The sequence below is a fragment of the Centroberyx affinis genome, unplaced genomic scaffold (genome assembly GCF_046629955.1).
Source record: "Centroberyx affinis isolate AG114_WGS23_722 - 3 ecotype Tasmania unplaced genomic scaffold, CSIRO-AGI_Caff_v1 ptg000886l_1, whole genome shotgun sequence".
Lineage (NCBI taxonomy): Eukaryota > Metazoa > Chordata > Actinopteri > Beryciformes > Berycidae > Centroberyx > Centroberyx affinis.
Window position 1 is genome coordinate 164,044 of NW_027279475.1, and position 22,590 is coordinate 186,633.

Genomic DNA, 22,590 nt, shown 5'->3' on the forward strand with positions numbered 1-22,590 from the left:
TTGTTTCCATTCCTTTCATTCTACCCATTGTGCATTGTGCATATGAATTGTGCATCTTACCTTCTCTCCTCTGGCTCCAGTGTCACCTGGGGTTCCTGGGAAACCTGGAGGTCCAACAGCACCCTGGGTTGAAAAACCATAATGTTGAAGAAATATAAGATGCCATGCAGCTCCTTTTGGCAAAAGCAATATGTACAGGAATAGCACTATTGTATTCCATCACCACATGCCCATCTGATGAGCAAATGACAAGTTGCCAATTATCAGTGTTCTTGGTAGTGTGCAGGCGATGTTGTGACAGTGCTATGAATAGAAATATAGCATGCTGGTTTTTGTGTTTGTTGTTTTTTTAGCACATCCCACACAATAAACACTTACCGCAATTCCATCCTCACCAGGATCACCCTGCAGACAAAGAGAAAGACAATCAAAATAAAAAATGAAAACAGTACAAATACAAGTTGGCCACAGAGAACAGGAATGACCCCACCCACCAGAAACAAAGACAGCAAAACACATGAGTCCATATACATTCTTGAGTCAAGTGATGTTTTCTAAATCATCTTAAGACCACAATGGTGATTCAAAAAATATATATTGTCTACTAACTGGCTCTCCATCAGCTCCTGGTGATCCCTGCGGCCCCGGGGCGCCCTGTGGTCCAGCTGGTCCTCGGGGTCCGGCTACCCTCTGGACTACTGAGCCATCGTTGCGCTCCAACAGTTCGGCTGTGGGCCCTGAAGGGCCAGGAGGTCCAGGGGGCCCTGCGGGGCCAGGCTCTCCCTTCTTTCCTGGGTAGCCAAACCCTGCGCTGCCCTGGAGAGACATGACCATCAGATTGATTAGGGTTAACTCTACAAAGACCTTTCCCACATATCGTTCCATGTTGAATGAAATGGTTTTATGTGACATTGGGATTAAAGGAAGGAATTAAATGAAATCGAGGAAAAAATCTAAGTTTTGAAGATTTTCCATATCTTTGGATACGGTGCCCATTGGTATTGGTGTTGAGTGTTGATGTTTTTACCATGAGGATGTCATACATTAAGTTAAATAGTTTCCCTAAGTTGTTGTTGTAGCAATCCTGTCCCAGTATCGGGTCATGACCCAACAGTTGAGAAACACTAATATCACAAACATAGATCATTCTTCTGTTTCTACAAGAAGTCTATCTGTGGATGATATGAAAAATGGGTACAAAACACAGAGGACTTGAGACAAAGGTCAAGGGTCGCACATGAACTGAAAACTTTGAGTGCATGATATCCACCTCAGTAACTGTGTTACTGATGGCCCCGAATCAAAGAGTTTATCACTACTATCAGTCACCCAAAAAAGAGATGATTTGAAACTTACCTTGACTCCTTTTTCTCCTGGCTCTCCCTGAAAAGATAATAAGTAAACAGCAATGTCAGTGCTGAAAATAAATTCCAATAGTCCTCATTAGCCATGTGATTGGACTTTAAACAAACGCTAAACAGTAAGCAGTAACATATGCCATCTTACATTTGTAGCACAATTTTATCCAAACCACCTTACACTGACAAGAGCGCATACATTTTCACCATGGGCGGCCCCAGTGGGAATATTCCTGACCTTTTGTAATGTTAGTGCCGTGGTCTACCATATAGCCACACGCACACACACACACACACACACACACACACACACACACACACACACACACACACAACATGTGTCTTACAACATGAGGTAGGTAGATAACAATACAGTATATTACGCCACATATCTTATCAGAAAATTAGAACTTGTAGCTCCCTCTAGTGGTTCCTATCATCCTTAAGGAAATGCTTTCTTGATGTCATTGATATTGAAGCTGCCCTTGCTCACACCTTTACCAACAAGCTCCCCTGCCCAGTGGCAGCCTTCAGAAAGGTGGACAGGTGGCAGAACAACCAGGCAGTGTCACAGCACCCTAACTCTTACACTGTATACCAGATATTCCAAGTCTAATGTGTGTATACCTTTGACTTTCAAAGTAGAGCTAAAAAAAAAGGTGCGAACCTTCTCTCCACGGGCTCCACCCCGTGAGCTGGAGCCAGAGCCCATTTCTCCCTTTGGCCCAATAGGACCCCTCTCTCCTTTCTCTCCTCTATCCCCTCGGTCACCCCTCTCTCCTTTAGCCCCCACTGGCCCTGGAAAACAATGGAAAGGGACAGAGTTATTATTACCCTCATGAAAAGACCATTCAAAAATGATTAACGATTGTATCCCAGATCCCAAACAACATACAGGACATTTCCTGCTCCCGAGAGAAGAGGAAATGGACTAGTTTGTTTGTTGGAGAGAGTATCCCAGTGTGCACCACTGTAATTTATAGGCCATGTGGAGGCTTCGAGGTCGAAGCAATAATTGAATACGCAGTCCCACACCTGCATGCACCACCATCCTGAAATATTTCCTGGTATGACCCACTTTGACCTTAAATTCTTCCCATCGAGCAAGATGCACTTTAAGTGGAACTTGAGTGAAATGAACCGAGTGTTGATACTTCCATAGTTATAAAAAGATCATCCATCTCCAACACTGTTGACATGCACAGCAAAATGATGGCCGCTACCGTGAGACTCCTTGAACATTTCAGAAAAGCAATTGAGAAATGGAATCTGTACTCCAGTTGTTTATTTTCAAGAAAAAAAAAAAAAAACGTCATTGCATTTTTTCCGTTGCGATTACCCTAAAATGGTTTTCCCACCCTTTTTCTAGAACCAGTCACCCAAACCATGCCACATACACAGTCTCACGTCCTTTATTTTCCAAGAGAGAACCAAGAACCAGTAAAACTTAAGGGATGCATCTGAATAATCTGATTTTCTCTCCTCGACTCTCTCTCTCTTCCTCTCTGGACTGGGCTCTTCTATTTTTCTCCCAACAAGAGTGTTCCTTCAGGGTATTACAGCTTGAATGGCCCAATTTTCCATTCTTCTGCCTTAAACGCACACTTGTCCACCGCCCTCCATGGGTTCAAAAGCATGGGGTAGACAGATGCATGCATTCTTATATCTGCTTCATGCTTTTTAAACCCATGTGTGGTTGAGGATGAGGAGTGTATACGGAGAAGGCAGAACATCAGGACCAAGAGTGGAAAGAAAGGAGGGAGGAGAGGAAATGCAGAGGATTTGGATGTTCCCTTGCTTCTGTCTTGTAAACTCTTCTTGACCCACCTGCTGGCCCAGGAAGCCCGGGCCTGGACTCCACAGAAACTGAGACCTGCCGGGAGTCACTTGCTGAACACAATGCAAAAGACACTGTTAAAAAAGTCTCCGGATTTAATATTATTTTGAGTCCATCACTTTAATAATTCAGGACATAAGGTAAGCTGTTTTGTCATTTTGTCCATTTAGTTTTTTTTCAGGTTCTAGTTGTTTTAGTGTAGTATTTGAGATGCTGCTGTTTCACTCTACAACCAACAGGGGACTTCAGATTATAATATTTCAAAAATTCTCATTTTCTGGACTAAATACTATTATTAGTATTGTAGCCACAATCCACAATTTATGAAACTATCTCAAATATACTAGGGACAACGAACTTATAGAATACTGAGGGATATAATTTACAGGTGCTTTATTTGGTCAACATACACATGTGTGAATGTTTGTGCACCACTGAACCACTTTTATTACAACATAATTTAAGAATGTAAATATTTGGGATTTATTCTGTTTGCGATCTACACATAATAGGCTCACTTGAAGTGACAAAAAAATTCTGGAAATCAAATTCAGTCAAACCAATTCAGCACATGACTAGTTTTGACATATCTATACGGGCTATTGTGTATTAATGTTCAGCAGTAATAACAAAGTGAACAAACATAGCTTTCATATCTCTCCATGCCCATTCTCCACAGGAGGCTGCCTTTTGTAAATTATAAAACACAATAAATAAAAACCTCGCACAAGTGTGGCTTAAATCACTCAATAGGATAGTGATTCAATTAGTCTCTTGAGTCTTTTTTCCCTGCATGGTGGAATTTATAGAAAAGTTTTCAACAGGTTGCACATCTTTATACTCCAAATAAAACTAAATCTGATTTATTATCATAGAGTTCACACAGAAAGCAATATGCCTCCCTAAGGAGGGAATTCTCACCCCCAGGTTGTATTAATACTGTTGTCCACTAGATGGAGACTTAGGTCTATAAATCTAGCAAGCATTGACTAGTTCAACTATGCAGGTTCAGGGAATATGAACTCTGCAACAGTGTGTGCTGTCATAAACTCTCTCCTCCATCTCCATCAGGTTAATTTAGTCACGTGTCGGCATGTGGAAAATGCCATATCTTGTTTCCATCTTTTAAAATGACATTATAGATCTATCAAAGACTGTGACAGTTGCAAAACAGCAAGGGGCAGAATTGGAGGGGTCTATGAAAACATTCCTAAGTAGGCCTGTATAGAAAAAAACACTCATCTTCTCTTTTTGCAGTCAAACTCAGTGCTGAATCAGAGTCAACAGAGGTGCAGTGTAGAAATAATCAAGAATTGCGGACTCACAGCGCTCCAATTAAAGCTTTTTATGGCAGCAGTAATGTTTGATTGGAGTGCTGTCTGTGATCCTCAGTTAAAAAATACACATACAAATACACAAAATGCTTCGTCTGGTGTTGTTTTCCTCTAGCCAGGTAGACTCACCTGTCTCTCTCTCTATGGACAGCTCTTGTTTCTTGGTCACTGGTGGCTGCTGAATGGGTCGAGAAGATGGGGGAGTAGTCTGCAGAAAGATAACCAAGCAATGTGTGAGAAAAATGTTAAAAAAGAACAACATATGACATGACTTGAAGCTACAGTGCTATGAGTGCATGCATTTGTAGCCAGTGTTTGTGCTCTAGCTAGTTTCTACTGGTCTCCCCTCCACTGAAAAGGGAATTGAAGTAACACAATCTTGTCACTGTATGGAAAAAGTAGTGCTTGTTAATATCAATGCCAGACAAACAACCTGAACAAAAATGACTCATGTTTTCAGCACTGTGTTACCATTATGCTACCATTAAACTGTGCTAATGTTTATGCATTTTTGTGCAGCCAAAGCTCTCCTACCACTAACAAGTCAGTCTCCCGGCTCTAGAGACCACTTTGACTTGACTCTCCAACTCTTCATTAAACACGTGCATTACAAACCAAAAATATACCGAAGCTCCCAATAGTTTTGGGAGCAGTTTCTTTTTGTTGTGGTTTTTTTGGCTTATTGTAATTGTTCTTGGTAATCATACATGTTAATCGCTGTCAGACATCTCATGTCTGGCCCCTATTACAAACCTCTTTTTATTAAGTGCCTTATTAAGGCTCTTGGAAAATAAAACCAGGACCAAAAACACATTCACCCCTCTCTCTCGCAACACCCCCCCTCCCTCCCCCTCTATCACACTCATCTACACTGCTGTTGCAGGATGTCATTACACTGTTGTAAAATTATTATATATGGATGCAATTATTGCATTTAGGATGCAATAATTGCATCCATTTTGCAATACAAATGATAAAGAAAATCTTTTTTAAAATTCTGCGCTTTATATTTATATTTTTCATAACCTCCACTGGTAGAAGTCTGTGTGTGTGTGTGTGTGTGTGTGTGTTCACTCTACCCCCACCACCACCCATCCCCCCTTTTAAATTGAACATGCATTGTTGAACTAGTAAAGCCCTGTGATCAAATAACAGGTGTCAAGCTTAGGGCAGGATGTGTGTGTATGTGTGTGCCCCACCCTCAGCAGTTTTCTCAGAGGATGATACATTGCTCAATGAGTGAAAGTGCCTCTCTATCATTATGCCTTTGTACTGCATTATTCATGACTGCTTCCATGATTCAAATGATCTACTGTGCGTTAAAATAGTTTGAAATATTTCAAATCTCTTCTCATTTTTGTCCATCACATCAGTCTGCTACATACCTCCAGTGTCTATATGAAACCCCATGCACAAAGAAATCACTTCAGTTCCCCTTAAATGTGCGGATTAGAAGGCGAGTGTGCACACCTGTGTGTACCCTAGTCATGACTGTGTGTGCACATCTTGAATACCAAACAAGTGTTTGCATATTTACGTGCGTTTACTTAATTGTGCATGTGTCCACAAAGGGAAGACAGGCCAGCCTCCTGTCTAACAAAGATCTTCCATCACTAACAAACACACTGGGACTAAGAAAAGGAACAGGAGCACATGCAGGAGGAGGAGGAAGAGGAGGAGGAGGAAAGGGTCACTTCTGCTCTCCCAACCGCCTTTGGGTAAAGAGCGGGAGGGGGAGGAGATAACACAAATATCTCCCTTTTTTAGCTCATTCTTCACAAGTGACACACCTCAAATAGTCACCTGTGGAATTCAAGAAAGGAGTGGGAATGGGGAACATGGGAGGGGGGCAAAGCAAAAAGGGCAAAGTGCAGCCGACGTTGATAATTAACTGGTTTCCTCTCTGGGAAACCATTCTCCCCACTGTGTTGCGTGGCACTGGCTATGCTAAGAATTTGGCCAGATGATTATTGGTTCTAAGTTGATATATGTATCAATGTGATGGAGAATGCCCTGCTTGTGCACCCCTTCATCTATCCATCATAGCCGGGAATGATGGGAGGGAGGCTCCAGTCTTTAGAACAAAGTGCTGATGGATTTGAACCACACAACCCCCTGAATCTAAGATCAGGTATGCAGCTCCCTCTGCAATGAGCGTAGTCCATGTCTGCAGCAATGCAGCATGTGTTTTGCAGTGCATGCCTTGTGAAATATTACAGAAGAAACTTACTGGAATTCGCTCTTTTCTGGCGTCAGCCTGCGAATAGAGAAAAGCAGCCTGGTTGATTATAATATTATTATACTCTTGTTAGTCTGGCATCGTAGAGAGGATCCAGATTTGGAATAAAGAGGTGATACATTTTGTAAAAAAGAAAATACCACTCAAACTAAAAATTACCTTCCATCCACCCCAGACTTGAGCGTTGGATAAATACTGAATGCAAAAACCATCAAAAATGTCACTTGGCTAATCAGCTGGCTATTCTGCTTGTAAGTATTTACACTGCACTGAAAAAAGTAAAAGAGAGGTTTCTTTTTGGAATTGATGATTGATGTTTGTCAGTCATGCATACACACAAGAGTAAAACTTTTGCAATTCTATGAGCCATCAGATATTACAGCAATAATCTTGTGCAGTGAGGAGAACAGGCTCATTTGCTGCAAACTAAACCAAGTCAAGATTTATGGCTTATTTGTTTCTGAAATGTAATGGATTAATAAGTCATGTTTGTATGGAAACATTACACTTCCCTGCAAACAGAACCTTGTGTCCTAATGGCTGTTAGCTACAAGGGCATTTCCCCATGCTCTAATGAAGATAAATAAAAATGCATTCTATTAAATTATGTTATTTTGACTCAACTATTGCCATGTGGGTTTATTTTTATCCTTAATATCTCATTTAATCATTAGTAAGTAAAGAACTTTGCACATCTGAGCACTAGCCTTTAACCAGATCACATCACTAATGGGAGAAAATATGTACAAATCATCTCAGAGGGGAAACACTGCCTTGGCATAATTGTGATCATTGAAGGTTTGGATGTCTGTGCATAGCAGAAAAAAACTAGAGGAATTTCTACTCATTAAAAAAGTTAAAAAGCCTTTATTTCATTGACTAATGCGCTGCAATTGGTGTCTTTTTTTCTTTAATGAGGGGAAATATGATTTAATGTACTGTGTGGCTTCCAAATGGACAATCAGAAACGACTGCTTATTACAAGGAATTGTCCAAACCTGGCACAATAACATGCATCTCATCACGTTAGAATCCTACTGGCTGCACCATGCAGGGGACTGTGGATTCCAGCAGTGACAGCGCTGTTAAGGCTGACTAGCTCTTCCATCTATCACCATCAATTCCAGGATGACACAGTGGAAAGTTTCCCTTGTACAACTCTCTCTCTCTCTAACTTGTTTCTGCCCAGACTTGCCCCAATTGCAGAGGCTGGAGAATCGTACAGAGTGTAGGTTCAAACTCCCCGTGCGTACAGTACACATTGGGTGGAAAAACATAGACAAGGTGTTTGATACCAGCTGTTGCCTTTTACAGCACATTACATAGGATGCTAATAAATGCTTGTCGGACAGACGGAAAGCCCCTCGTCATAAAAGTGGCAGGGCATCAAAGTGCAGACAGTAGTGCGGTAATCATGCGGCAGGGCAAAGATGAAACCTCCTGTTTAAGGTACCATGGACCTACCTGCCCCATCTGTCTGTTCTCCCCATCTAACTTTCTTTCCACCCCCGCCAATTCCTGTACATGCTTATGTTATAAAGCTGATTGAGAAACCAGTCAAAATAACAAAACAGAGCCTCGGGGCAGGGGGGCCTCTGGCTTGGATTGAATCGAGTCCAATTGACATCTGGTTTTCCCCAACTCTCCACTATAATTGTGAGTGGGAGTGAATGCATGGACAGCAGTGGTACAGGTTGGAGGCTGTGCTACATTTCACTCTGCACTGCTATCTTAGAGGGCGGAGGAAGTGAGTGGGTGTCTGCATAAGAGAGTGATTGTGTGTGAGTGTGAAAGAGACAGAGAGCAGACAGAGAGGGGAAAAAGAAAGACAGAAAGAAAGAAAGGAAGGCAAAGGTAGATAAAGAGAGAGACAAAACCATAGAGGAGGAAGGAAATGGAGGAAATAACTGAAAGACAGAAGGACAGAGATGGAGAGAGAAAGAGAGTGACTAGAATGGCCATGAGTGACTGTGAAAAGATACACTGAGAAAGATAACCTAAGAATGTGAGTGTGGCTGAACAAAGAGTGAATGTGTGGCTGTGTGTGTGTGTGTGTGTGTGTGTGCACATGCACTGTGAGTGAGAGATACAAGAGGCTGCAGCCTGTCAGCCAGCTAGAGACAAGTCTGTTGGTTTAGACGTTCATCCAGGTGATAAGCCTACAGTGAATCCTGACATCAGGTAGATCCCCGGCATCTCCTGCCTCAGAGATAATGTGTCACTTGGTGGATACCTTTATCTAAACAAAGCACTTCAGAGCGCCATAAATGCGTGCATTTTTCAAATGGGTGGATCCAGAGGGAATAGAAGGCATTCAGGTGACATAATTCACCCTCTGGCAGCCATATTGGAGGTCCCTGACTCTTGGCAACAGTGGCTGTGAACTGCTGATTGTGTTTCTAAACTCACAACTTGGAAAACGGATGGTCTGAACAGAAACTACCACTAACACATCCCCAAACTCTTGTACGTCTTACACTAGTCATTTTACTAATACTTTACTACTAATACTAGTACTAATACCATTTTTTTTTATATATTGGCAGAATCTGCTTCCTCAAAGTCCTGTCTCCCTCCATTTTTCACCTATTTACAATCATTGATAAACATACTATTTTCTTTGTTCCATCGGTATGTTTCCTCCCACCGGATTTCGGTGTTATACTTGTTCAAACTGAAAGGTTTAAAGAAAGCGATTCACTTAACTACAATTTATCAACATGACTTGTTTTTTTTATAAATTGTCAGAAATGCTTTGTTCTCGTTTGTTTATGTGCTAGAAGTGTGATTTTGAGACTGTTGTTTCGCTATACAATGGCAGTGAATGGAGAAGAAAATGCAATTCTGTAATCGCCTCTACCGAAGCCCCGAAGCACCAGATTTTGGGGTTATATCATGGCCAGGAAGCTACACAACCCTATGTACTATCAAAGTTCAACATCACTTAAAGAAAAAAATCAGCAAAGTAACAGTACCACTACTTGAGAAGGATATACTGGTACTCTTTCCACCCTGTGTATGAGTGTGCTGAATGTGAACAGATAAAACACACCGTATCAATGCATACATGCATCAGTTACAGTGCCATCCAGTATGCAATCCTCACCAAGGTCATTTCCTTTCCAATCTGACAAGAGGCTATTCTTGGCAAGAGGCAACTCTTAATGTAAAATGTCTTTGTCCTCTGTCATATAGACATATGCAGCTCAATTTCCAGACATCAAATCAGCAGTTTTTAATCTCACTCGAGGGATGAGTGCTTGGACACAGAGTAACTTGAGACGTCATGGTATGTCTCCTAGCACTGAGGTCTTCAACACTTCAATACTAGGAAGAGTCACTTCTCAGGCCAAGGCACAGTCTGCTACTAATAATCTTTCTTGGCCAATCCTACGTGTCTGTCCTGACCAGCTGTTTGATTCCTCTCTAGGGAAACAGTTCCAGTGCATTCTTCTCCCTCTCGTGTGCTTTCTTGATTTACAATTTATATCTAAGGCATTTAGCAAATGATCCAGAGCAACATTTCCCATGTCACCTGGAATATCACCAATTAAACAAGTAGTCTAAAAAAGTGCTGGTGACAAAAACAAGGACCCATCCTAAAGATGTTTTTCTCTCAAATTATTTTGCCAAAAAAACCAACAGGTAAATCTTATAGAAACTTTGTAATGTGAAGCAACAGAATTTCTAATGATGAACAGAGAGACTGTTACATACCGTCCATTTGACTTTCTCAGGTGACGGTTTTAGGGGTCTGGTTTCCGGGTAGCCACTTCCTTCCCCTGAAGCCTGAGAAGACAGAAGCATACATTTCATTTCATTTAAAAATCCTCTGCTTGCCACGGTGCCATTTTAATTCCATGCAACTAGAATTATTACTCTTAAATGTCGTGCAATGTCCCTTTACATGTGTGAGGTGCTGTTGTCCTTGTACTGTGTGCGTCAGTTCGTGAACTCGCTAAATTGGTAATACGTCTCTGCGCTAATGTCATCAAGTCAAATTCTTGGACATTTATTGTACCTGACCTGTAAATAAAAGTGAGTCTGATTCTGCAACATGAATATGATAACTTCTGATTAGGCTGGGAACTGCTCGGTAATTCAATATCTTCAATTTGTTCTATATATGGTGCTGTAGAAGTAGAAGGAACATGTGATTTGTCAACTGAGAACATATTCCAACAAATCCTGGGGAAAACAGCTGTGCCTGAGGAAATCATTTGAGATGAAAGGCACATCCCGAAATCTGAACCTGTCATTTCCACCCCGGGTTTGTTTTTCCCATTTAATCCAAACAACATCTAAAGATCTGATGATAACAAGTAGTAAAATCTAACCTTTTTCTGTGGGTAACGACAGGCTTTTGGTGTTCTGCTCGTGAGCGAGCCGAACAGCTGCTGGGGCAATGTTTTGTTGAGTTGGATATACACAAAACAACAGTTAGCTGCTGGCGCGCTGCAGTTAGGCACCTGTGTTTGTGTATGGGTGGTCAGGGTCGGGGGTGAGGAGGCTGCTCTCAGACTGTTATCCGTTACAGATTAACGTTCAGTAACCATGATGTAATCTGCTGGAATGAAACCCAAAAACTCAGTCTAATGGGCTTTACTTTCAGGTTTCTTTGCTTAATTACAGAATATGTAGTTCAACAGGGAGATTATCAGATCCAAAAACTAACCATTAATTCATCTTAATACCTTTTTAACCTTCAAGTATTTTCTACATAATCCAAAAATAGTTTCACCTATTTTTAAAAGTATCTGCAAACCATACTGTGTTTCTTACAGCAATTGGAACAGATAAAATTTAACCCCCCTCCCCCAATCAGATTATGGTAATCCAATCACATCGTCGTCCCATTACTTCCAAACCTTGGTCACGGTCAAAGTTGACACTCACCACATCCGAGTCGTCTTCATCCTCTTCACAGTGCCTCTCAGCAGCGCGAGGGTCTCCCACCACCCTCAGCTCGCCGATCACTCCCTGTAATCACACAAACACACACACACACACACACACACACACAAAACACAGTTGTGAAATTAGGACATACATGATCTTTTGATGTTTGAGGGTATGTGGGGTATCATGTCAGCACAGCTGTTGCGTTCTCTCCCTCTCTCTCTCCCTCTCTCTTTCTCTCTCTCTCTCACACACACACAATAAATTGCTTGCTCCAAACACAGAAAAACAGATTCTAATCTCTCTGAACTGTCTTTCTTCTGGTTTGCTGCTACGATCTGGGAATATTTCTCTGGGAAATCCCCCCCGTTCTAACAAAATCAGAGGGACTATTGATGTCCCCCAGTTTGAGCCTCCGCCTGTGAAGTGCCACTGTCTCTTCCCACACACAGGGTCTGATACAAGTTCCCACACAGGAGACTCACTCAGTGATATGCATTAACGCTATATCTGTAAGCCAATCAGAGGGCCATTAGCTTGGTCTGAGGAGGTGCTTGTTCAAACTTCCTCAGCTGATGAACTCTTTGTAGTTGACTCCATAGGCCATATTTATGTCCTGAGTAATGGATTTTTAAAAGGACTTTGAGAATAAATAGTTAAGGCCCGAAGACCTTTAAACCTTTCTGCTACACAGGCTTTTAATGTTTTTAGTGACGTACCTACATAGGTTTTTTTTAGAAACCTGTATGATGTCAGGACAGTGTGTTATGGTCTGTATCTAATAGTTTGATTTAGATGTCCATATTCTCGCATTATATCTTGCGTCGATTCACGATAAAGACTAAACTACCATAGCAACATATTTTTGCTCAGTGATAGTGCTGGAGACGGAAAAAAAAAAGACGTCCCCTAAACAAATTCAATTGCAGAATGGAATGTGTGGTTTATAAATACATAACATAAATATTTAGATGCAAAAGTAGCTTGCTGGGTCTTGATTTGATTAGGAAGATGAAATTCACAAGACCTTTCTAGCTTGGGGACACGCAAGGGTCAAACAATTGCGCATGGCATCCAAGCTAAGTCCTGAGAGAAGAGTCGAGGTTAAGCTCCCTGTATTTTTTTTTTATAGGCAATTGATAATCTACATTGTTGCGACAAAACATCAGAGCACAAGGAAATGCCTTAGATGGGCTTATGTAATAAAAAACTTGAACTGTGTAACTATTCTCAAAACAGGGTTACAAAGTGCTTTACAACAAAACATGCATTATTTGTCTCAGCTGTCCTGAAAATCAGCCAAAAAAAGATTGACGCAAAAGTTACAGCTGAGAGGGGAAAAGAGAGATGACAGTTTCAGTTGGGCAAGCACTTACAACTTCATGTCGAGGGTTTGGAGCCAGAATGGCGTAACGAAAATGAGATCTATATATCAAGTAAAAGCTCTTGAGGAGATCTATTTAGCAGTGTTATTTATGTATTTGTGTGATGTTATTATCATTATCAAAATATACTTAGAGCAATTGATCAAAGTTAGGTCCATTTTTTTTGTTTTTTTTGTTTTGGATCTCCTGTAACGTTTGCCAGAACCTACTTATGACTCTATGGCTCTGTTGGTCTTAAGAGAACAGGGAGGACTGACAGTAATTTGAGACTAACTGCATTTAAACACAATTCCACATTTGGCAACAGTGAATAGTAAAAACAATTCATATCTTTAGAAAAGAGATCACAATAATACTCAATTTAACTCAAAAATGAGAAAGACACACAGGAAATAGGCGTGTGTTGGCAGCTGAGTATTTCTAGTGAAAATATGACCAGTGAATACCCATATAAACCAGTGATTTCTTAAAAGTGATCAAAGAGCTTTCACACATCCATCTCAGAAAGTAAAAACAAAGTCTGTGTTTGTCTCTTAAATCTAGCATTTTCCACACAATAGATTTACATGAGTCAAAGATAACTCTTCACCCCAAGGGACCAGGATTGCATTTTCAAACAAAGTAATTATCTCTAGACTCTCTATAAAGTCTAGGCTTTTACTTGTCAAAATATTGCTTAAGGGTCCTAAAAAGCTTTTTCTGATTTTAAGTGAATTACCACAACGTAAAACAATCAGTCAATAATAGTCTGGGTTTAGGTGAATCAGCTCACAAGTATGTTAATCACAAGCAATAAAGAGTGTGCCATATATTATTGTTATCAAATGCAATCTTTCACTCAACACTTAAAACACTTAAAAGCTATCAGAGCATGTCATATATGGTTTTGATTCTTGCTTTTTTTTCTTTGATTTGCACAAAATAACTACAGTGTTCCTACTGTACATGCTTTTGTCTTTCAATATTGTTAGTTATGTCGTTGTTTTCTTCACACAGGTAGTCATGGGTGAACTATAACCTTTTCTAATCTGACTCAGGTTTGACCGTCCACCCAAGCTTTAGCTAATATTTCCAATGAGCGTAAAGCCAAAAAGCCAAGCCACACAGGGTCGTAGTGCACCTGTCTACCCGTGTTTACTGCTCACAGCTAAGGTCAAAGGTTGTTGAGGTCAGCTACTGGGCTTTACAGCAGTCAAACCAGCAGGAGTTAATTGCACCCCAGCTGTGAAGCCTACCAATTATTTGCAGTCTGCTCTCAAGAAGATGGTGTGGCGGTGTAGACATTTATGTTATGATTTAGAGCAGGCCAATTTGAGCAATCAAATCATACGAGAGTTATTCAGGCTTGAGAGATTCTGTTTCACATGCTTGACTGTGGACTAGCATAACACTAAACTGCACTTTTCCCCGACTTCACACAGCAGGAGCCCTGTCTCTTCTCGGTTCATGCCGGTTCCAAGTGAATTTTCAAGAAACAGAAGTACTCTTGCAACAGAGGAACAGAGGAATTACTCTGACCTAGTCAGTGCAAAAGCTCACACCATGCAGGCACTTCTTCATCTACTATGAAGGTTTTTGAGGTAAATATATTCGGTACCCGTTGCTCCAGAAATGAATTCATCTCCTGAAAATTGTTTACCCCAAACAGTCAACTTAAACTCTGTGCACATACCAGGAACTTATTAGGATCAGCCCCTCCAGCTTGGCCGACAAAGACCCCAGCTCCAGCCTCCAGCTCCATCTCATCCGGTGACCTCTCGAAGCGCATCACCTTAGGGTCCATGTCACAGTTGAGGTAGAAGGTCACCTTGTCATCCTGCACGGCGATGGAGAAACGAGTCCAGGTATCCCTCAGCGAGGGCACAGGGAACCTGGCCGCCTCATATGACTCCTGTGAGTCGGGCTCTGTGTAGTAGAGGATGACGTTCTGCTTGCCGCCCTGCACGGCTGACAGTTTCACACCCACGTACATGATCTGCTGCGAGGCGTCTGTAACAGAGAAGATGACGCCGCCCCTGTCGGAGGTGGGCTGCAGGTTGAAGATGAGCGAGAAGTCTCGGTAGAAGGGGCTGGGCAGGTGGGCGCGCGCCAGCTGGCCCGTGTTGGCATCAGGGCCGAAGACATAGCCGGGGCTGTTATCGGGCCCGAAGATTTGGGTGATCTCGTCTGGAGGAGGATCCCCGATCAGCTGCAGGAGGGAGACTCCGTTCTCATCTAGGGAGGAACAGAGACAGGATGTGAGGTCACGAGACACAGGAAGTGCGGTTAGAAGGAAGTGCGGGTTTGAAGGGAGGGCTGCATGTCATTGTAAGATGTTAGACCAGGGTCTATTAGTCTGTTGGTGGGTGACTTGGTATGAATTTGTGTCTGATGGATGCAAGAACAACTGTCATCACTTTGTGGGGACTAGTATGGAAGGGAGAGGAAGACATAATTATTGCAAAAGTGTCCCAATTAAACCAATAGCATAATTGGTCAGTGATTTCTACCATTTTAAAATCATGTAAACATCCTGATGCATAAACCCAGAAATACTTCGCACTGCACCTGTCAATGAAATCCAAATATGACATCAAAGTAGAGAGCATTTACACAATTTTCATAGAATGTAAATATGGAAAGTTACAAAACGCTGCTTGAGCAAAATGCAAGCGTTCTTGAGAAGTTAGCAAAGGGTCTCTGCTCAAGGGACCAAATACAAACAAGCCCCCTTTATATGTCCTGGACTAAAAACTGGAATGGGTTGTTAAATCTACCATAAATTTTGACATCCCCAAAAAAGGCAAAGAAGAGGTCATCTCCTGGGACTAACAAAAGAAGATCACTTTAGCAGACATTGTAAGGCTTGTAGTCCAGAGACCAGATCTCCCTTATAGCACATCCACCCCCATCTAAAGCGATGAATCCTTACTTGAGAAAAGGGGAATTCCAAGGCAGACTTTGAATGATGGGAGCTCTCTGATATTTCTGTGTGTTTCACCAATGACTCTGTGCATTTTTCTTGAGATCAAAGGACCAAGTCTGTGAGATCTATAAAGATATGGCTTGACAGTCGATTGATGCAGTTGATGGAGATGCAAGTCAGAGCAAATGAAGCAAAATGACAGCCAGAGACTAACTGTTTCTATGGTTCCCAGAGTCAACAGGCTATTCTTTGTGATACGTTTAACTAAGTATCTGTGTCAAAACAACTTTAAGCTGAAATACGAGCTAAATCTGTGGGGAAAACTGCAAAGCTAAATACGATTCAAGTCTCATAACTAAATTTAATGAAAGAAGGGTCTACAGCAGATGTGTCACAAGAGCTGAGAACAAGATGAAAACAGGCAAATCTGTAGCCACTGAATCTTTGTCACTGCCTCTAATTTATTTATTAAGCATAAACTCTGAAGAAGCGAATGCAGATGAGAGTGAATCAATGACAAAATGTTTCAACGCAAAACCCTAGGTAGAGAGTTGTACCAACAGTTGCACCAAGAGAGCTTTTATATACAGTATATTGAGGCAATTAATCTCCTTGATATAACTCATTATTTCAAATAACTAAATATTTTGCTCATCAACTCAAAGCATCTTATTTATAGGTCAAACTACTGCATGAAGAATAGGATAAAGTCATATGTACAGATGACATTCCCGAGTTAGTTACCCTAAAAAAAGAAAAGCGAAAGTCCACTTCTGTGACATCTGCTAAATGCCATTGCTCCAGGGCACATAAGGACCAACAGCTGGGTCCCCTGAATATCTTTGCTCATTCTTCCGTCACCCTGGGTGAGGGTCAGCGCATAATAATTGGAGACATTTTGGAAATACAAGGAACACAAAGAGCAATGTGTACTATTCACCTCAAAACAGCCTTGTTTTCTAGATTCATAGTGGGGACATCTACTGTACTTGGGGCATTATCACACTAGCTTGAAACTTGGAGTAAACGTTCCTACTTTGGTCAACAAGAATATGTTTGATGATCACGTTAAAAATACAACAAAAATCACAAAATCATTGTTTTGGTACAATACTTGACATAGTTTCAGGTCCTTTGAAGAAACGCTTTGGGTTCCCACCTGATGACTAACATGTCAGCTGTATAGCTTGGTTCAAAGCCAAAGCCCCACTGCACTTTGAGTGCTGGAGATCAGTGGGTCGGCAGGTGGTTTTGTTGAAAGCTAAAACACAAGGTATTCAGCTGAACCCAAGGTCTGTGTGGCCTCTTGGTTGCCCACTATAGAATCATGAAGTTTGAATATGCCGTGTGCTCCCAGAGAACTCGAATCAAACTCAAACTCAAATAGAAACAAGGCAGCAGCAATTGTGGAGGAAATGCTTTCCTCCACAAATGATGCAGTCCCCTTCTGGGCCAACGAATACCAAATATGTCACCTAGTAGTTGTCTATTGTGTGGAGTTGACATTACTGAAGAGGAGTCATCACTCAGTGGACTGCAACTTTTGAAATGCACTTATTTAACAATACAAGAAAATATATACCAAGCATTGATGGGGCATTTGTGTTCCCCATATTGGTTGACTGTAAAAATTATGTAGTCACTCCTTAGGGGAAACCTTAAAAAAGTCTTAGGGGAATTTTTTTTCTTGTTTTTCAAGAATCTCAAAATCCAATATGGCATGTTTTGGTGGTCCTAAAGGCAAATTTAAAGACCAAGTGTTGCTGGATATCTGCACCAAATCTCATGTCATTTGAATTTGTGGTGTGGGAGATATGACCAGGTATTAAAAAGTTTAACATAGACCTGCAATTATACTGTCCTACTTGTGCCAATCCATGTAATTTTGAAAATGCTGGAACGCAGTGGTGGGATACACAATTTTAATTTCGTCAAAATGGAATCAGTGATGTCTTGGGTATAGCGTGTGACCCATGGAGGTAGGGAGACAGTGGGTCCTTGACGGTTACATGGATGTCAGTGAACAATAAATTGCCATTTGCACCAGGCTCACCAGATGTTTACCCTGATAAAGTTGAGAATGAGAGACCCTGAGGGGCTCTTCAGTGGGCCTGTGTTCACAAGTCCGCACAAGCAACCATGCCCTGGCTCTCTCCCTTGTGTATCATCTACACCAGACCACTAATATGTTGAGTAAAGTCTCATGCTTTCAGTGCCGCAGCTGACACGTGAGGTATCTATGATGTAGAAATATTCCATAATGGAGCGGATGCCAAATGCCTCTCTCTGCGATGAAATGTAATGATCTCACATTTTGCTCTGAATGGCAATGTTTGTACTTAACATTGGACTCTTCAGTTCTCAGAAATACTGTAAGTCATTTGATTTTCACAAGTTGACAGCTGCCTGCGAAAGATATTTGATTTGCATGTTGATTAATAAACTTGAAGGTCAGTAATAAGCTGGAATGTGGGATGCATCTTCCAAACAGAGGCCGGTTGTCTTTCGGATTATAGCATTCCTCCAAAGCTCGAATCGAAGGGAAAGCTCGGCCTCACTCTCCTCTCCCCACCTCCATAATATCACCATCTCATGCCCCTGTGATTCGGTCATCTGATTCTCTGATGTATTCGCCAACCCTACGGCACATTTCCCATTCCCCCTCGCCCCATCATGAAGAGGAGTCAACCTGTGTGTGTGTGTGTGTGTGTGTGTGTGTGTTTCCAGCATTCCAAAAGAAACCCCTCATTAGTGAAACAGCTCACCTATTACTTATGCCGAACAGATGTGCACTCTTTGGTCTGTGTTCAGAATTTACCAAAAGGCCTGACCACAGAAAATGAAAACATCAATATAAACCAGACCTAGAAACAGTATTTGCAAATAGGTTTTATTTCGGCCTACTGAGACTGTGCTGATATGGTAGTGCCAGATTACATCACAGAAAAGTATAGCAAATTGACTTGCAAACTGTCTAAAATTTCTGATCCTCATTGTATTGTCTAATGTAGTTAACCCCATTAATCTGGTATGACAAGCAGGTTAAAATAAATGGTGTGAACACATTTTGCTGATGAATCTTTTTTTCACTTGACCATGGTGCAAGTAACTAGCCTCTGTACTAAGTTATACACTTGTATTGATATACAACCAACACAGAGATTAATCTGAACATCTGATATCTGTAATAATATGCCAACTTTAAAGTAGGCAAGAAAGGTTTCCAATTTCTTCCTCTTGTGCTTGACCTGAAAATTAAATTCTGATCTAAAATAGAGGTCAGTAAATAAATTTAAAAAAAAGCTTGGAACTGAAAGGAAGACAATTTCATTACTGGATGTACAAAGCAGCTGAAAAAGTTTGACCCGCTTTAGGCCTGCAAAGGAATGCTTTTGCTGATGTTTGTTGGATATGCTGGCATTGTCACTGAATGGCCAGCCAGTCATTCATTCTCATTTATCAAAAATAGTTGGGTGTACGGAGGGTTCACCATTAGCATTTTAAGAGCAATCTCAATTCAGCTTTTCCAAATAGCCTTTGTTAACCAATGACAGCTTAAACAGATTTCAAGGCCAATCGGGCAGAGAAAAGGACTGCTGGTGAATGGAGTGGCACTGGGTTTATGGTCCTAGTTTGTCTTGTCAAGAAGACCATTTACTGACCAGGAACTCAAATGCAGCGCCTTTCCTTTTCCCATGTAACTTAAACATTCCAAGACAGTGCACCAGACTTTGTGTCCCCCTGTTGATAAAGATGTATATACAAGACCATGTTTTATGATTATAGCTTACTTTGAGGCTCCAACGCGGGGGAGGCCCCAACTTTCTGAATATAAGTGGGGGAAAGAAATGGGGAAGTGAGAGTTGGAGGATTAGTTTATAGGATCCCCCTTGTCTTTGGGCAGTATAGCATCCAGGACTCTCCATGGGAAACATCTGAACATCTGGACAGCCCAGGAAAACTTTGTGGTTCCACCGACTACGCTCCGTCACCATTCAAAACATCCCTTGGGGCCTGCTGACAAGGGCAATGATCCCTGCTCTCACATTGCAAAAAGCTGGTCAGTGGTCTGGGCCTGTTCTTTTGAGTGCCAAAGTTCACTTCTGGACACACGGAAATTACTAACCCATGATTGTAAAAATGTCTACAATCCTAATGCCTTTGCAACATATGTCTTGCCTAAAGTTAAATTTGGTCACAAGATGATTTGTGACTGCTGTTGGCTTGTTTGGTCCTGTCTGTATTAACATAGAAAAAAACTAGTCTCTGCGGCCTCCAGATCTGTCTCTATCTGCTTATTGGGTCAAGAGGAGTCATTTGTGATGCTTATAATGTCAACTTTATGTACTTGGTAGAATTTATTTTTGCTGGCAAAATACTATACAATCTTTACAGCATGATTTATCAAAGGAGATTTGGACAAATGTGTCTGCCATACTGACAGATGTAGTATGTATGATTTTAGTACAACAGCATTTTACACATAACTTGAAACAATATATGAATAGATAGGTAACACCCAAAGCTGATAATACAAATGTTAACTTACTTTTCACTACACTACACTTACACTTAATGCCATTAAAATGATTAAATTCATTCATTCCTCCTATGACAAATACACTTCACCTTCCGGTGAGCTTGGGACTGTATTTAAGCACTGATAAGACATATGTGCTTATAAACAGGTGCACTAGACACAAAACAGTGCCTTATTAACTTTATTTTATCCAAAAAGATATGGCACCGAGATTAGTTTTCTAACTTACACCTTTTTGTAGTGTTTGATCCGTGATAAACCTACTGATGTAAAGCCATACTAGATACATTTGTAAACTTTGTCTATAGCGCTATAGACAGAACTAGGTTCCACAGCAAAGTGTCTGTTTTAAAGTCACTAAACTGACAAATTAAACTTTACCTACAACCTTTTGAATAGCACATCTTATTGACATTACCACTGTCAATAAGATGATATGATCGACATTGTTCCTCCTTTTCCCTACAAAGGGTATTCTGTCAACTTCTAGGCAATTTCTAGGCAACTTCTAGGCAACAAAGTTACCCTGATGATGTAGAATGGTCTGAATAAGACATCAAACTAAAAATCACATCACTGTCCAGGAAGGAGATTTCATCTAGGCTCACCCCGGAAACCTGAGCTGTAACTTCCAAACTGCAAAAAGGAAGATGGTTCTACCACAAACTGTGCCTCTCTACTCTTTGAGGAAGAAGTAACATGATACTGTTCAAGTTGTCTACCTGTAATCTCTACAGCACTTAAGCTGTTCTACAACACAAAGAGCAAGCAAAGAACTTTTGAAGTGAATTCAGGATGTAAACCTAACCCTCACTGCATACCACAAACTTCATAAATATGTCCCTTTAGAAAAATAAGCACATGAGAAAGAAAATGGTACTTCTGATATGCAAGGGATGTACTGAGGAAATGCTTCTAAATAGGTTTGCCAGGCCTTGAGGGACTCATCCAAAATACTGAGACAGCACTGCTCCCTTTCAGAAACTGTTAAAAATGTCTAAAGAGGGACACAATTTGGCCATGGCCCAGCTTGACACTATCGTGGTCCTGTATTGTGTTTTGCAACACTGGCTCATCAGTTCTTGTTTTTTTACCACTCCAACACAAACCAGTGGGGGCCAATGAGTTTCTGGCAGCAGAGTAGTCAGACTAACATTGTGCCCATAATTGGAACCCTCCTGAGAGCCAACCCAGAATGACTCCCTGGCAAACTGCATGCAGGAGGACTGATGCCAGCTTTGGGCCTTCCTGTCATGAGATACAATATCAACCTCCACTCAACGGAGCCACAGTGCTGCTAATCAGTGTCAGACCTTCAATAGTAAGAACCCCCAGGGAATACAAGCCACAAAACGCTGACTAAATGCATACAGACCTTGTTCAGATACCACCAAAAGAGTAGCGTGTTTTTTATTTTTACAGGAAAACAACTTTTGCCCTTTTAGACCACCAGAGGAGTCCAAACGGGGACAGATTGAATTTAATTTCAATTAATTCAGTCTAATTTGACAGAGGGTAATGGAGTTTTGCATTTAAGCCATAGTTCTCCCTTGAAGAACTAACCTAAATAAATTGCTGTTGACCCCTAGATCCTGATATATATGACCGCTCATCTTTAAAGGAAGAGACTGGTAACCATGGAAAAAAACATAATTAAAAGGGGTATTGTACCCTAACTATCCTCTGTCGTACAACTGGGGTACCCCCCCTTGGTAGAAATGATAGCATCTAGAAGATTTCTTACAAAGCACTCATGAACACACCAATATCTCTGCAATCTTCCCACAGGCAGTTGCTCTCGCACAAACACACATCTATGGGCTATATTCACATATTGCAGTGTATAAACCGTTTCATTGTATTCTTGCCTGCAAGAAACTAAAGTAAGCCACATGTCGGCAGCCCCTTGAGAGCATCCGCCCAAAATTCCAACCCAAAATGATGAAGGGAGTGTGATGAGAGATTCTTCCATGGCAGGCCATTGTAAAATGATGGAGGAGTGTGGTGGTATTACGACCCAGAGCAAAGGGATGGATAGAGATAGGGTGCCCTCCTCCCACACATGAAGCCAACAAAACTTCAGATAGTGAAAA

General features: G+C 41.3%; 1 protein-coding gene across 3 annotated transcripts in view; it reads right to left on the reverse strand.

Moving 5' to 3' along the window:
• col18a1a (collagen type XVIII alpha 1 chain a) overlaps positions 1–22,590 on the reverse strand; it is an 86,382-nt gene that overhangs the window by 20,255 nt on the left and 43,537 nt on the right. Inside the window, exons 3-13 of one of the 3 annotated variants that reach the window (XM_071521376.1) lie at positions 14,725–15,266; positions 11,665–11,748; positions 10,486–10,557; positions 6,760–6,786; positions 4,659–4,737; positions 3,186–3,248; positions 2,026–2,156; positions 1,357–1,383; positions 610–816; positions 379–405; positions 61–123 (exon numbers count right to left, since the gene is read on the reverse strand). In XM_071521376.1, coding sequence (XP_071377477.1) covers positions 61–123; positions 379–405; positions 610–816; positions 1,357–1,383; positions 2,026–2,156; positions 3,186–3,248; positions 4,659–4,737; positions 6,760–6,786; positions 10,486–10,557; positions 11,665–11,748; positions 14,725–15,266 — 1,322 coding nt within the window. The remainder of the gene's footprint in view (positions 1–60; positions 124–378; positions 406–609; positions 817–1,356; positions 1,384–2,025; positions 2,157–3,185; positions 3,249–4,658; positions 4,738–6,759; positions 6,787–10,485; positions 10,558–11,664; positions 11,749–14,724; positions 15,267–22,590) is intronic. The other 2 variants (XM_071521377.1, XM_071521378.1) reach the window with 2 other exon arrangements.